The sequence below is a fragment of the Malania oleifera genome, chromosome 8 (assembly GCF_029873635.1).
Source record: "Malania oleifera isolate guangnan ecotype guangnan chromosome 8, ASM2987363v1, whole genome shotgun sequence".
NCBI classification, from domain to species: Eukaryota; Viridiplantae; Streptophyta; class Magnoliopsida; order Santalales; family Ximeniaceae; genus Malania; species Malania oleifera.
Window position 1 is genome coordinate 39239470 of NC_080424.1, and position 16349 is coordinate 39255818.

A 16349-nucleotide genomic window follows, 5' to 3' on the forward strand; every position below is an offset into this window, starting at 1 on the left:
CTTTTTCAATATGATTCAAAGGCGACAATCGCCGTTCCCACAAAACCCCAGCGAAGGCATATTTGAGCTCTAGGGTTTATTATATAAATAGTAGAACATGCCCTACAAACATTAAAGTACAAGCTATTTCTTGTAAAATTGGAGGGGCGTGGGTTTGGGGGAATGCTTGCTTTTCACCAAGAAAAACAGTGGCAGATTATTGGCTAAAGATAGCAATAGACTCATGCTCACATTATTATTATTATTATTATTATTATTATTATTATTATTTTTGGATTCGTCCGGGTATCCACAACCGTCAACAACGTCCGTTTTACGGTCCGTCGCACCGGTCGTGACTAATCCCACGCCCCGTGGATCCGGCCCCACATCAACACGAGGAAGGTAAACCAGGAGCCCAGGGGAGAAATCGAACCCGGGTGGCGCAATGGCTGACCTCGTGAGAGGCACACCCAGTATTCGCTCGACCACCTGAGCTATTATTATTAAGGTAAAAGACATTGAGTACTTCCTTGAGGTTTAGTAAAAAAAAATAAGGACCATTTCAAAATTTTTATTAACCCTTCCTAAGATTTTAAAAATGCTGGACTTTCCCTTAGATTTGAAATCTCTATTTCAAAGACTCGTTTTGTTTTTTTTTTTTTTTTTTTTTTTTTTTTTTTTTTTTTTCGGGTAAAACACAAGGAAATGTTTGTCTTTTTGATAAAATTTAGGAGATGTCTTTCAAATTCTTAAAACATGGGGAGGTCATTGTTTTTGTCAAATCTCAAATAAAATTATTATTATTATTATTATTATGCACGTATGGGGAGTTGGATTTTTTGAATTAGTCAAATAAAATGGTTTTCAATGTGGCATGTACTGGCTGGGTTTTAGTGATGCTGATGAGTTAATTCCCTTGGCGGAAATGTGGGGGGTGAGGCTTAAATGGTAGCTGCTTGTATTGTCACGCATAGGGATTTAATTGTTTGGTGGTTCCCCGCGTCAACTACAAACCTACCTACTAATTCAAGACGTGGAAGCAACCACAACAACGGCACACTATGATGTGCCCCAATTCCCATCATGCTTATGCTTATCCCCTCACAGTCTTCTCACAATTTTTACCTCTGCTATATATCACGACATCCAATTTTATAATAAGATTTTATATATATATACTATAATCCCACAGTTACTATAATCCCACTGGTTAGTGAACTTTCAAAAGAAAAATGTTTGTCCACTCCATTTTGACGAAATACATAAATTTTTTGACCAAGAAAAATACATGCATAGGAGGTGCATTAGACTCATTGCCAGATTATATTTAAAGTTCTATAATACGGGAAAACTAGCTCTCAGAAGGGGAGTTAGTAGATTCACTCAACTTTTTGAGACAAATCAAACCGACTCAGTTAGGGATTACAGCCAAAGGTGGTAAATCCAAGAGCACTAAATTGGCCTCAGATTTGGGTAACCCCAAGAACAGAAGAAAGATTGAAAAATCTTTTGCTAAAGTCAATAAGACAAGAGGCAAATAGATTAATCATCACGGAACCTCTAAGTGATTATACTCCTATTAGAGCGAGTGTATCTAGAGAGGAAGATATTAATTCAGAAATTAGGTCAGAAGGATCTGGACCATCTGAATTAAGACCGTCAAGTAATAGAAGGGTAGTTGGTCAGAGAACCATAAGAATCCTTATCTATGTAGATAAAGATGAAGACCAATCTCATATAGCATATATGGAAGCATCCATTTTAAGCGCCAAATTTGAAGAATGGACAACATTAGTTAACATTTCTATTGGCAAGATAGAATGTACAGCCCTTATTGACACTGGGTGTACATGATCTTGTACTAGGATTAGATTTCCAGAAGTGACTTGAGAATCAAAAAATCTTAGAGTTATAATTGGTAATAGTGCAATTCTCCAAATAGGAGAGGTTGCCAGCAATGTAAAAATAAGGATGAATGGCAAATAATATGAGGAGCAAATTCTTGGCCTAATTCCAAAATTACCCGACGATTTCCTTTTTGGAAGTAAATTCCTCAGAAAATATCAGTCGTTTACAATATTTTCAGAAGGAATTATCCTAGATAATCATTTTATTCCGAAACCCTCAGGTACTACTATAAAGAATTACATGTTAGTAGAAGAAGAAAAATCGGGAGAGAAATCTAATTATCAAGAGAAACTTGATAATTGGAAAGAATTGATATCAGGAAGTATTCTAAAGGTAAATCGGTCAAAAAAAGAAGAAAGTAGTCTTGAAAAAATCAAGAAAATGCTTTCAAAAAACTGGTCAGAGAACCCGCAAGCATTATGACAGAAGGTCATGCCAGAAGCGGATATCATGCTTAAAAATCCCGATACAGTCATCAAGAGTAAAGAGATTAGTTATCCAAATGAGATGATAAAGAAATTTGAGAAGCAAATTTCAAAATTATTAAATTTGGGACTTATTAGTCACAGCACGAGTGAGCACAGAAGTGCAGCATCCACGGTGACAAATCATGCCGAGCAAGTACGAGGAAAAGCCAGAATAGTTATTGATTATAGAGATCTGAATAAAAAAACAAGAGATGATGGATATAATTTACCTAATCAGGAGTGTCTTAGAAATAGAATAAGAAGGGAAAAACCCTCAATCTATTCCAAATTTGATCTCAAATCAAGGTAGTGACAAATAAAGGTCAAAGAAAGAGCAATAGCTCTTATAGCCTTCACTATGCCAATATTATTTTTAATTACAAGTCTCAACTAAAAAGTAAACGGAATACTAAGTATTTTTGACATTGTTTTTACAATGACAATATGAAAATAATAAATCATGAAATAGAATCACCTCTCGACCCTTTTGACCAAAATACCATTGGGAGCATTTTCTCATTTTTTAACACTTGACAAAATCAAGAGTAATTCAATACGCATAAATAAAGAAGATCACAGAACCCCAACCCCACCCCTCCACACATTACGAATAAGTGTTAACGCCCCACGAACCAAATAAATACAACAACAAAAGTCTCTGTTGATTAATTTACACTCCAGCCTGTATTACTTTTCAGGAATCCACCGAAAATAGTTTTCAACTTTTCTTGTGCAACATACATCGGAATCAAAATACTTATGACGAGGGTCGAATATCAACACCCTCCAACAGGATAAATTTCTCGTCTCAATATTGCTCAATCTGTTATAGGAATGATTTCTATTAATCAATGGATCCACAAATTAATCCAGCTGCCCAAGATCTTCCATGGCATGACAAGCTGATATTTACCAAAATGGAAAAAATAAATAAATAAATAAATAATAAACTAACAAAAGATGTTCCCATGTTCAATCAGCAATCAACTTCTGCAATGTATTTCTGGCACTCCACAACTATCATATAGGAATTTCCTCATTCTTAATATTTCTTTCTAAGAAGACTCCCTCACACATCTCAAACGTATACTCACATCAATGTTGAAATTACATATGAGGAAAAAGAGCAGAATATTAAAACTACGCTAAAAGTCAATCTAACTCGTCGATCAGATACATATCATGACAAAAATTCAGTTGCAATTAATTATTATTTTTTTTTCAAAGAAAGCCCATGGCCCTGCAGGGAGAGTCCATTCTATAGTTTTCCCATTTTCAGAATAGATTCTCTCCAGAATGCCATTTTTTTTTTTCTGGCAAACGAAGCAAAAAACAGCTGAATTGATCATTCAACTAAACTTTCCAATTTCCATCTTCTTCTTGATTGCCTTCTGACCATGATATACAAATGAGTCAATTATTCCCGAAACTGTGAATATACCTGAATATAATTGCCAATAATTATTATTCATATGATATATATATATCCAAACAAAATTTTAAGTAGTGCTGCATTTAAAATAATAGTAAGGCAAGTGGCTTTAAATGTAAAAGAATCACTGAAAAATAGATGCTCTGGGGGCAGAAACAATCAATGGAGAAGTTTATTAGAGAATATGACATGGAAAAGCAAATGAGAGATTGAGGTAAACCAGCTAGTGTACATCAAGCAAAACTTGCATGCAGCACAATGCAGTGTGATGAACTCCAAAAAACCACAAGAAGGACCTTAGTTACGATAAGTACATGTTTTTGGTAGCATTCATCTCATACATCAAATATTTAAATAATAAGACTCAAAAGAGTGTACCAAACAACATGTAAGTGAGAAGAATTAGCTTCAGTTGACGAAAGATGATGAGCACCAGAGATCCATAAGACACATTTGCTCACAGAAGAATATAAAGCTTAAATTATTTCACCCATTGAAAAAAAATTAGGCTAGTATATTTACCCAGGAAAAAGAAACAACTAGATTAGAATGTATCAACATGGGAATTTAATCAATATTATCAGAATCAGGATAGTAAGTATGAGGGTTCTGCAAAAGCAGATATCGTAAGATTCTGCCTCATGATAAATCTCAGCAAATTTTCTCTTTTTTCGGTTCCTAAATCTGCCAGCATTATCGGACATCATGGGACTACGGGTGTATCTTCTAACAGGGGCAAGAGTGGCTAGGCTTGGCTAAGTCACTCTTAGGCCACGTTTGGTGCAGCCAAAGTAAACGATAGGATAGGCTAAGAAGGACCTTCTTAGGCCCCGCACATATGATGTGTGCAAAAGGTAATGTTAATTGTGGGAAGCCTCGGACAAGTTTTTGAGAGTACATTTAAGTCAAATTGTGGCTGAACTCTAAAAGAATTGTTTCTTTCCCTTCTCTCATTAATTTTATTGACTGGTTTGTTTGTGCTTGTTGATTTAACTGTGGGATTGTCAGCACTGAACGCACACTTTCATTGTTCACACAATTCTCCCCACATCTCTCTTGGGTGCCATTGAGCCATCACATTACTCTTGCTTATTGAAAAAGAAATGCAGTGCTTGGATCAAATATGATTAAAGCAAATATATATATCTTAATTTTTTTTCTATAAAAAAAAAAGACAAAAAAGAATACCTCCAACTATAGCACAAACATTTGTTAGGAAGTGTAAGAATGATACATGTTCCTCGGTGAAAGTTACCTGGCATGAGCAATCAGATATTAGATAAAAAACAGGTATGCCCCAAGGAAGGGAGATATTTGAAGAATTTGTAAGTAATTTACATCAATATCATATTTCTTCTCTCTCTCTCTCTCTCTCTCTCTCTCTCTCTCTCTCTCCATATATATTTGGGTGATACTTCTCCATAATCATATGGTTTTACACCACAATCTACCATGAAACCCAAGCTGCAGCTATGGTTGGTCATGCACCACATCACTGTCACTGGACGAGCTTCAGCAAAATTCAGTAATCAGATGCATAGTAGTCAAAAGCGCGCCTAGGCGCAAGGTGCAGTGAGGCGAAGAGGCTTGCACCTCATACCAAGTGGGGCGAGGCGACCTACAAAAGGCAACCCTAGGCGAGACAAGGCACAGTAAGGCGCGCCTTGTGAATTTTTAGTCATTTAAAGGAGAGAAATAGCCCAAGCCAGACCCGTATCCCTCATTCGACTCGAATGAATAGAGCCCTAGCCCCTTTCGACCCTTCGAAGCCCTTCGTGAGTTCGTTTGCGAGCCTTTGAACCAGACAGAAGCCTTCATGACTTCGTCTTCGAGCTTCGAATGAGGATCGTGAGTTCGTCTTCGACATTTTGAAGAAGCACGACCCTGCGCGACTTCGTTTCGAACCAGCCGGAGCCCTCGTGAGTTCGTCTGCCTGCCTTCGAACACTACGTAAGTTCGTCACGTCGTCTTCAACATTTCAAACCAGCCGCGAAATTGTCTTTGAGCCTTCGAACCTTTGTAAGTCTTCTTCTTCTTCTTCTTCTTCTCCTGCTGCTGCTTGCGTCCTGCTGCCTGCTGCTTCTCTTCTTCTTCTTCTGCTGCTGCTGCTTGCGGACTGCTGCCCACTGCTTCTCTTCTTCTTCTTGCTGCCTGCTCTTTTTCTTCTTCTTCTTTTTCTTCTTCTTTATATGTAGGCTTATAAATTAAATATTTAGTTTAATTAATGTAAGCTTATAAATTATAACTAATGCATAATATTTATTCTTTTTACTGAAATTTAGCTACTGTTTTTTAATTTGTAATATTTAGTTTAATTAATGTAAGTTTATAAATTATAACTAATACATAATATTTATTCTTTTAATTGAAATTTAGCAACTATTTTTTAATTTGTTTGGAAATGCATTATATAAATCTTAAATTTTAAATGGGTTATTGTCTGGATTAGGCTATTAGCTACTAATACAAAATGAGTCATTGCCTAGTGTGCCTGAAATATATGATATGCATTGTTTTTTCAGTTAGGATACAGGATACCAAGTCTAAAATCTTAAATGGATTCTAGTTCTAGATGTGAGGCCTCGGCAAAGAAAGATCCCGCATGAAAGTATGTACATTTGGAGGATCATAAAAATAGAAATAATTTGACTTGCAATTTTTGTGGTAAAGTCACAAGGGGAGGAATATTTCGGGCAAAACAACACATTGTCGGAGGATTTCGAAATGTGAAAGAATGCTCTAAGTGCCCTGCTCATGTACATGAGGAGATTAAAGAGTATATGTTGAACAAAGATATGGAAAAAGGAGGAAAATGAGCTATTGCCTGACTTTGATGATATAGATCATTACGGTGAAGATGAAGTTCAAGAAATTGACACTCGTGGCAAGAGAGTGCTTACTGGTGATAGAAGTAAAAGATCATACCAATCCAACTTGAAGAAACCAAAACAGAAGGGGCCTATAGACTTGTTTTTTACTCCCGATCCAAAGAAAGCGGTTCAAGCTAGGAAAGAAGAGAAGATGAAGCAAACATCAATAAATGAGGCGTGCAAGAAAGAACTAAGAAAAAAGTCAACGGGAGATTTTGCTAGGTGGATGTATGATGCTAGAATACCATTTAATGTTGTACGTCTGAGTAGTTTTGCAGTGGCACTTGAATCGATTGGACAATATGGTCCTGGAATAAAGTCACTTAGCTATCATGAAGTGAGAGTTCCTTACCTAAAGGAGGAAGTTAGTCGAATGAAAGAGTTGTTGAACGTCCATAAGAAGGAATGGACAAAATATGGCTACTCAATTATGTCTGATGGTTGGAGAGATTCGGTTGCTAATAAGGACATAATAAACTTCTTAGTGAACTCTCCAAGCTTCTAATCTTGTCAAGAATGCAGATAGAATATACAGATTACTTGATGAGATGGTAGAGGATATTGGAGAATCAAATGTGATTCAAGTAGTAACTGGCAATGCGTCAAACTATGTTGCAGCAGATAAGAACTTATTTCTACAACTACTTTCTATAGTGTATATATTGTTTATTTTAATATTTTAACGGCTTCATTCCTTGATTTTTGAACACGGAGATTGTTGGAAGCAAAGAGGCCACATTTATATTGGACACTGTGTGCTGCTCATTGCATTGATTTAATTTTGGAGGATATTGGAAAGATGCCTTCAATTCATGCAACTTTGAAAAGGACAATTTTTTTTGAATGGTTATATCTATAACCGTGTTGGTGTTGTGAACTTGATGAGATAGTTCACTGGAGGGAAAGAGTTACTAAGACCTACAGTTACAAGATTTGCAACTGCTTTCATCACCCTTCGTTCAATCCACATTCAAAAGAACAACTTGAGGAAGATGTTTACTTCTGAATATTGAAATACTACTAAATGGACAAATTTGATGCCTACTTTTTGGAGTACCATCGTCTATGCTCTTAAGTTAACAGACCCACTTGTTCGTGTACTCCGTTTGGTTGATGGGGAAAAGAAACTTGCGATGGGATACATTTATGAAGCAATGGATAGGGCTAAGGAAGCCATAGCTAAGGCTTTTGGTGTGAGAGAGGATAAATTCAAAGAGGCATTTGAAATTATTGATACGAGGTGGGGATGCCAACTCCATCAACTATTGCATGCACCTGCACACTACTTGAATCCGAAAATTTTCTATTCAAACCCCAACATTTTGCAAGATGAAGAAATTATGATGGGTTTGTACAAATGTATTGCAAGATTACAGCCAACTATTGAAATGCAAGATAAAGTTTCAAATGAATTGGAAAAATACAATGCCGCTAGTGGCATCTTTGGAATTAGTTTGGCAGTGAGACAAAGGAAGACAAAAGCACCAGGTAAAGTGACATTTGTACTACCTCTTTCTTTTTGAAAATTATTTTTGCTATTTACCTAGTAGGTATTCATTTAAAATTTATTTTATAACAACGCAATGGTGGATGGCATATGGATCAACAACTCCAAACTTGCAAAAGTTTGCTGTGAAAATTCTTAGCCTCACGTATAGTGCTATCGGCTGCGAAAGAAATTGGAGCATATTCCAACATGTAAGTCATTAGTATATCGTGGATTAATTATTAGAGAACAAGAACTACTAATCTACTGCTTTTTAGAATCATTATTAACCATATTACTTTAAACTTTTTGTAGCTTCATAGCAAAAGGAGAAACAGGCTATCCCAGCAACGCTTGAATGATTTGGTATTTGTGAAATATAATCAAACTCTGAGGCGTCGATATGACAAACGTGACACCATTGATCCCATCCTCCTAAAGGACATTGATGATAGTAATGAGTGGTTGATCGGTAGGATGGATGGCGATTTTGATGAGGATGATGAACTTGTGTTTGAAGATGATAATTTCACTTGGGATTTTGTTGCTAGAGCTGCTGGACTAAATAACCCCCCGCATCACACTAGATCAAGAATAAGTACAAATATGCCATCATCGTCTAGAGGAAGAGGAAGAGGAAGAGCTTCATCTAGTAGTGTAACCAGTGCTAGGGGTCGGACCACAATGTTGGAACTAGTAGATGAGGATGAAATCCAAGTGGATAGTGCAGAGGAGACGGAAGAGGAAAAAGATGTTGGAGAAAACAATTCTAATGATGAAGAGGAAGATGATGATATCTTCGCTGACTTAGTTGATGATGAGTGATGAGAGATGATTGAGGAGGATTTTTAGATTTTATACTTTGAAGTCTTTTATTGTACTCTTTTCTTTTGATGTTGAACTATGTTGAATTGTTGATGCTTTTGGGCTTCGTCTTGGCAATTTTATTAAATTTCCAATTTTGTTATTGAATGTTTTGGCATTTTAAATTCTAATATTACTAGATAGTCATATGTTCATTTATAAATTACCCCAAATAGACATTTTACATCATTTTGGCGTGCGCCTTCGCCTCACGCCTCGGCTTCAAAGACCCTTTGCGCCTCGGCTCGCCTCACGCCTCTGACTACTATGATCAGATGTTGGGTTGAACTGAAAAACCCCAACCTAACTCACCTACCAGTTGGGGTGAGGATTGGTAAGTCAATAAACCCAACCAACCTAAGCCTAACCGATCATTTCCACATCCCACACCGACCCCATCCATGTTATTATTAGGGGCATGAGCAATGCACATGCTCTGAGGCTTGGGTGAGGATTGGAAAGTCATGGATAGTTATGAACAGGAATGTGTGTAAATTAAGCATGGGCAATTATTAGTCATGGGTAGTTACAGATAGAATTTATATTCACTAGTTTTCCCATTACTAGTCACACCCTGTACATTGTGAAGCACACACGGAGACACATGATCGAAGGGGAAAACTAGTGAAATTTCAAAGATGTTAGACCCTCTCATTCTCACTCCCTCTCCTCTCCTTCCTCTCATAGACCTCATTCCTGTTGGTTTTTGATCAATTATTGCTGCTGAACTGTCATGAGAGAAGGTGGGTCTTAGAACAGTCTAGGTTGAAGGAACATCCTATGATCTGAATTTAGAGAGAATATGGGTGGGGAAGGAGGCGTGTGATTTTCCTCAATAGCGACTCAACATTTCACAGATGGATGGGAAGATCCCCTAGTAAAATAAGATTTGGGAATGTGGAGTATCAAATGGTAATTAGGTTGAGGAAGGAATATTCTTGGAAATAGGTTTGGGGTGGAATCAAAAGACCTGTTTTCACCCAGGATTTGTTTGTTTAGAGGTGGGGTTTTGTGAGAGATTATGGAAGGAGTATTTATGAGGATTTGAGAACCTCGATTATGAAAGGAAGCATTGATACAGGAGAATGATCATCTTTCGACAAACAGCAGTGAGCTTATGAACAGGAAGATTAGCAGAGATGGATTTAAGGTAGTTAGAAGGATGAGCTGTAGAAGAGGGCAAGCTGCTCACAGCAGTGGCAGCCGGGTTTTTGCAAGAGGATTCACAGGGGTTGATGATGTGGGTGAAGAAGTGATCTGGCCAGGATGCTGAAGAGGGAGGCAGTAACGAGAGTACGACCTCAGATATGTACGCCCTCTTCCACACCCCTCCAACCACTTATTGACCTTCTCAATCATAGGATACTAAAAATTCAGAGAGACAAATATAGGAAAACGGCCTATCCAAGTGATGCAACCCATCAAGATCCTAAACCTCTCTAAATATCTACCATCATATTAATGTCGTCAACCCCACTCTCGCACAAATTGGTTTTTAATCCTGAAATATTTTTGAAATTTTCAACAATGTATAATCATTCAAAATTTCACAACATTGACCTATAGAAACAAGAGTATTGTTGGAAAACTGGTTATAGGACACCACCACTCTCCTCCCACCTGTACAACACCCCCCCCCCCCCCCCCCCCCCCCCCCCCCGCGGGGGGGCGGGGCTGCAGGGAGGCCCCAACCAAGGAAAACCTCTGGGCATGCAAAAGCATCCCACTCAACATCCACTATGAGATGCCTAAATGCCCTAGAAACCACAAACCATTTTCAGAGCTAATCATCAACAATAACTGAGAAATAGGCCAAACACAAGCAACCACAAATCCACTATTTCTACACAGCCAAGCTTTTCCTATCCATCACTTTTCTCTTCCTCTGCCCCCACCGCCACCTCCTGGCCTGCAAAAAAAGGAACCCTATTTCACTGTATCATATCAAGGTCATCTTAAAGTTTACCTCCATTCTACCCCTCCTTGCGTCCTCAACCACCTCATTAGAAACCAACACAGCATTGAGGATTTGTCTGTCTTTGATGAAAAAAATATGATCAATGGTCACCATACCATCATACGCAGCTAATGCCCATGTCAATGTGTTCAACATGGAACATGCATTTTGAGAATGACCATTATACCTTCACTAATGCATAAAAATACATAAAGAATAATTATTCAGTACAAAGACCTACTAAGAATATCTACCAAATTAAATCCATTCCTCAAAATTTCAAACTTCATAAATTAAAAAAAAAAAAAAATGCTTAATAATCTAATTAACCGAAATAATTGAGGGCAATACATTCTCAAAATTTAGATCACTATATTATGTTACTATGACATAATAATAATAATAATAATAATAATAATAATAATAATAACAATATTGCTTTCACATTCTATTGGTTTCTATTTTTTGTTGTTATAATAATTTCTTTTAAATTTAACATTAGCATGTAATAACAGTATATTATGATGCCATTAATGTGCAACCAGTCAATATAGTGAGGGGCAATATGGACCCAAAAATAGTATTCCCATGGGAATGGGATTCCATGAAATGTCCATGGTGGAAGATGGGAATGAAGGTCTCCCATGTTTTGTAGGAATACTTTACTCCTAGGCAATATGAGATTACAACCATTTCAGGTTTTAGTCCTAAAACAAACATGGGAATGGGCTGCCATGGTTATCATTCCCAAGAATGTTGAAAGATGCTGAGAACTAACCCCCACCAAAGAACTAGCTTAGATTGAATTCCAACATGAATAAACCAGCCCAAGTTGCACCCCCATATTGAAACATGGTTTCAAGCCAATCTATGACACATTATTTTTTAAATTTTCTTAAATCTTACTACTACTACTACTCAAAACACATTTAGCATTATTATTAATTGTTAGAGTTTGGTTTGTAATAAGTGTAAGTTAGTAAGGGTAATATGGTCATTCCAATTGTACTTGACATATATTATAAATAGAGGGAGAGACCTATCATTGAGTTTAGGCCTCCCATTTTACCCAATTATTCAACAAGGTATCAGAGCATGATTCTGAAACCTAAACCCTAACTGTTACCACCACCATCAAACCGAAGCCTGAAACCAAAAATCCGCTGCATGTCTATCATCATAGAAGATTTTTCGGCGATACTATAAACCCTAGAAAACAGCCAACAGCAGAAGAAATTCAGACCAGTTGCTGGAATTTTCTGGGCAACACTGCCAGTTCAAGAACATCAAATCCACTAAAGATTTGTCAAACTCAAAACCATAGTCACCCAGAGACACTGGCGATCTGCCCCTCTCTGAAATCCCACCTCCAGGCAGTGTCCCACGCACCCTCATGCACCGTACAAAGGCTGCCAGGGCCGACCCCATGTGCCAGCGCATGAAGCCACTTTCAGGCATGGTTTTGACCTGAAATGATCCAGCAGTGATCCAATCTCTCTATTAACATGTTTTTGAAGTTTTTTGTGATGTTTTTTGCCCAAAGATCTCACCTTTTTAATTGCTCAAAAGTGCGGCACCCAAGGAATGGTAGATTGATGCTTCGTGAAGCAGTTTATCAATGGTTATTGAGTTTAGTGGGTCTGAAACAGTAGGATTTTCTATGTTTTTTTTATTCAATGATCTAATTCCTTCCATATATCAAAATATCAAGCCGTTGGATCCTGCGTTTTGCTCAAAGATTCAATCTTTGTTTAACCATGCACTCATGGTAATTCATCAGTAGTTGTTCAGTGTTAGTAACAGTCATTGGTGACTTTGTTGGAGCAGTGACAGTGCTCATAAGCTGTTTTCGTGAGGCTATGGCAGTGTTATATAAGTTACTTGATGATTTCTCCATGGTAGTTTCAGTGGTTCACTTCTCCAATTGTTTCAGTGCTGTGAGTTGCTTTCTTGGTGCTGTGGCAGCCTTTTACTGATTTATTAGTGACTTGTTCATGGTTGGTCACCTTGTTCGTGGTTGTTCCGATTGTTCCAACAATTAATACAATTAATCTTATGGTCATTGATCTGAGTTTGTGAATGTTGGGATGGAGTTTGCAAATCCTAAAAGTATGGTTCTTTCATTAATCACTTGTTTGAGTGAACCACTTGCTATGACTATATTAGAGGAGTAGTATTCAAGGTTTCTACAGTATCAATCGTCTCAATAAGTATCTTCTCACATTGCATCTTTTGCCCAGAAAGGTAATCTTACAGTCTGGATGTCATCTGGTATCCTTCCTACTAGTCCTTGGATTATCGATACTGCTGCCACTGACCATATAACAAGTGCAACCAACTTCTTTTTCGATCTCAAGTATCTTAAAAATCTACTTCAAGTTACCCTTGCTGATGGGTCCACTATTGCTATTAAGGGGAAAGGAACAGTAAATCCTACTCCTTCCGTCTCTCTTTCTTCTTCTTTATACATTCCTAAATCTCCTTTCAATCTCATGTCAGTTAGTAAGCTTACAAAGTCACCAAATTGTTCTGTCACCTGATTTTGTTGTTCTTTAGGATCTGAAGACGAGAAAGGTAATTGGTACAGGACGTAAGGCTCGTAGACTTTATTACTTTGAGTCGCCTTCCCACCCATTGCCTGCATAGTTGCAACTACACCACTTCATATCCATTGCCACCTTGGTCATCTATCCTTGGGCAAGTTGAAATAGCTGGTTTCTACATTGAATTCTGTGTCTAATCTTGAGTGAGTCTTGTCAATTGGGCAAGCATCATTGTGTTCCCTTTGCTTCCTGATTCGAAAAATGATTGATTAGTCCATTCATGCTAGTCCATTATGATATTTGAGGTCCTAGTCATGTCACATCAAAGTTAGTTAGTAAGCTTACAAAGTCACTAAATTGTTCTATCACATTCTTTCTTGATTTTGTTGTTATTTAGGATCTGAAGACGAGAAAGACAATTGGCATAGGAGGTGAGGTTCGTGGACTTTACTACTGTGAGGCGCCTTCTCCACCCAATGCCTGCATAGTCGTAGCTACACCACTTCAAATCCATTTCACCTTGGTCATCTGTCCTTGGACAAGTTGAAACAACTGGTTCCTACATTGAGTTTTGTGTCTAATCTTGAGTGTGAGTCTTGTCAATTGGGCAAGCATCATTGTGTCCCCTTTGCTTCTTGAGTCGACAAACGATTGGTTAGTCTTTTCATGCTAGTCCATTATGACATTTGGGGTCCTAGTCGTATCACATCAAAGTTTGGGTTTCCTACTTTGTTACATTTGTTGATGACTACTCTAGGATGACTTTTGTTATATTAAATGAAAGTTCGTTCCGAGTTGTTTGATGTATTTTGTGCCTTCTGTTCCTAAATAAGGACTCAATTTGATAAGCCAATCAGGATACTTCGTAGTGATAATGCTATGGTTTACTTTAGTACCCAATTCAGTACTTATATGAGTAGCTCTAGTATGATCCATCAATCCTCTTGTGCCCACACTCCACAACAAAATGGGGTTGCAGAGTGGGAAAACAGACATATTCTTGAAGTCAATTGTACCCTATCGTATCAAATGAATGTCCCCAAAGTTTTTTGAAGTGATTTTGTGCTCACAGTTTGCTCCATCAATAAAATGTCATCCTTTATCCTTGGTGACAAAATCCCATAATCAGTTATCTTCCCTAAGGTTCCTTTGTTCTCCCTTCCTCCTTGTATATTCGATTGTGTTCTTTATCCATCAATTAACTCCAAGAATGGATAAGTTAGATCCTCATGCTATCAAATGTATCTTTTTGGGCTATTCTTATACTCAAAAAGGGTATCGATGTTATAGTCCTACTTTACATCAATTTTTTGTCTCTAATGATGTCACCTTCTTTGAGTCTACACCATACTATGATTCCTTGAGTTCTATTGACCTTAAAAAGTCTCTTCCTCTGTCTTGCCTTCTAGATCCAAGCCTAGTATCTATGCCCAATCCTCGTATATCTTTATCTAGTTTGAGTCCCTCCTATCGCTTGAATCATTCTAATTTAATGATCTACACATGGTGACTCAAGGGGGAAGTGCCTTTTCAGCTTCTACTACTATGCCTTTAGTTTCCTCATCGGATGATCTTATTTCCCATCATGTTGATCCTCCTACAGCTATTTGAAGGTAAACGCACTTGTACCTAACATTTGATCTCTAATTTTGTTTGTTATGATGTCTTGTAACCCTATTATTACTATTTTGTTAGTATTTTATCTTCCGTTGCTCTTCCAAAATCAATTTTTGAAGCCTTATCTCATTCTAGGTGGAGGACAACAATGGTTGAAGAGATGCGTGCACTACATGAAAATGACTTGGGATTTGGTATCTCTTTCTCCTAATAAGTTTGTGATTGGTTATCACTGGGTGTACACTGTGAAAGTCAATCCTAATGGTTTTGTGGCTCGTTTAAGGCATGCCTCGTTGCTAAGGGGTATATTCAGGTGTATGGTTTGGATCAGTATTTTAAAAGGTGTTCGTAAGGCGCGCCTTGAGGCATTTTGGGCTTAAAATGCCCTAAGGCGTACGTGGATAAGCGAAAAGCCTAAAATGCGTACACCTCAAGGGAGAAGGTGTGCGCTTTAGGGGGGGGGGAACTCACCTTTTACAACTCAAATTGGAAGGCGTACGCATTTCAGGCTAGCCTGATTCAAAACATTAAAAAAATAAAAACAAAAATACCCAAAACCTATCATCTGAATCTAAAGTCTAAAACCCCTTTCGACGAAGCTTCTTCCTCCTCTCGCGACGAAGCTTCTTCTCCTCTCTCGACGAAGCTTCTTCTCCCTCTCCGACGATTGCCTCAAACGATCCATCCAAGCTTCTCACCCATATCCGACGACTCCATGATTGCTTCCGATGATTCCTCCAAGCTTCTTGTGAACCATCTTGTTAGCATGTAACTTCCTCACCTTTCCTACAAGAATCTACTCAGGACGAATACAGACCATAACCATATCACCCTTTGAAAATTCTTTCAACATGCAATGTATATCAGCACAAGATTTATGATGTTCAAAATTCAAATTAACCTTCATTCTTATTTCAGAGTGTAGATTGTGTATATGCTTTGCAAAAACATTAGTCGGCTCACTCACTCTAGACTTAAGTGGTAGTGGAATAAGATCTACAGGCTTCCTAGGACTATATCCTGTGATAACCTAGGCTAAGGCATGTGGTCCTACTCACTACTTCAAATTACCAATTGGTTTGTGGGTGATAAGCACTAGGACATTTAAATTTGGTGCCTAACATGGTCCTCAAGGCTTTCAAGAAGTAACCCATGAGCTATACATCTTCATTGGAAACAATGGTTTTGAGAAACCTAATCTCAATGGCAATCTTGTTGGTTGC

General features: G+C 37.8%; 1 protein-coding gene across 3 annotated transcripts in view; it reads right to left on the reverse strand.

Annotated features, from left to right (window-relative positions):
* Nucleotides 1-3326: 3326 nt before the first annotated feature.
* The window catches only part of LOC131162504 (uncharacterized), a 62204-nt gene continuing 49181 nt past the window's right edge, over nt 3327-16349 (reverse strand). For 2 of the 3 annotated variants that reach the window (XM_058119069.1, XM_058119068.1), the window contains exons 13-14: nt 4978-5044; nt 3327-3798 (exon numbers count right to left, since the gene is read on the reverse strand). In XM_058119069.1, the coding sequence (XP_057975052.1) occupies nt 3707-3798; nt 4978-5044 (159 nt within the window). In that variant the 3' untranslated portion in view covers nt 3327-3706. The remainder of the gene's footprint in view (nt 3799-4977; nt 5045-16349) is intronic. The other variant, XM_058119070.1, reaches the window with a different exon arrangement.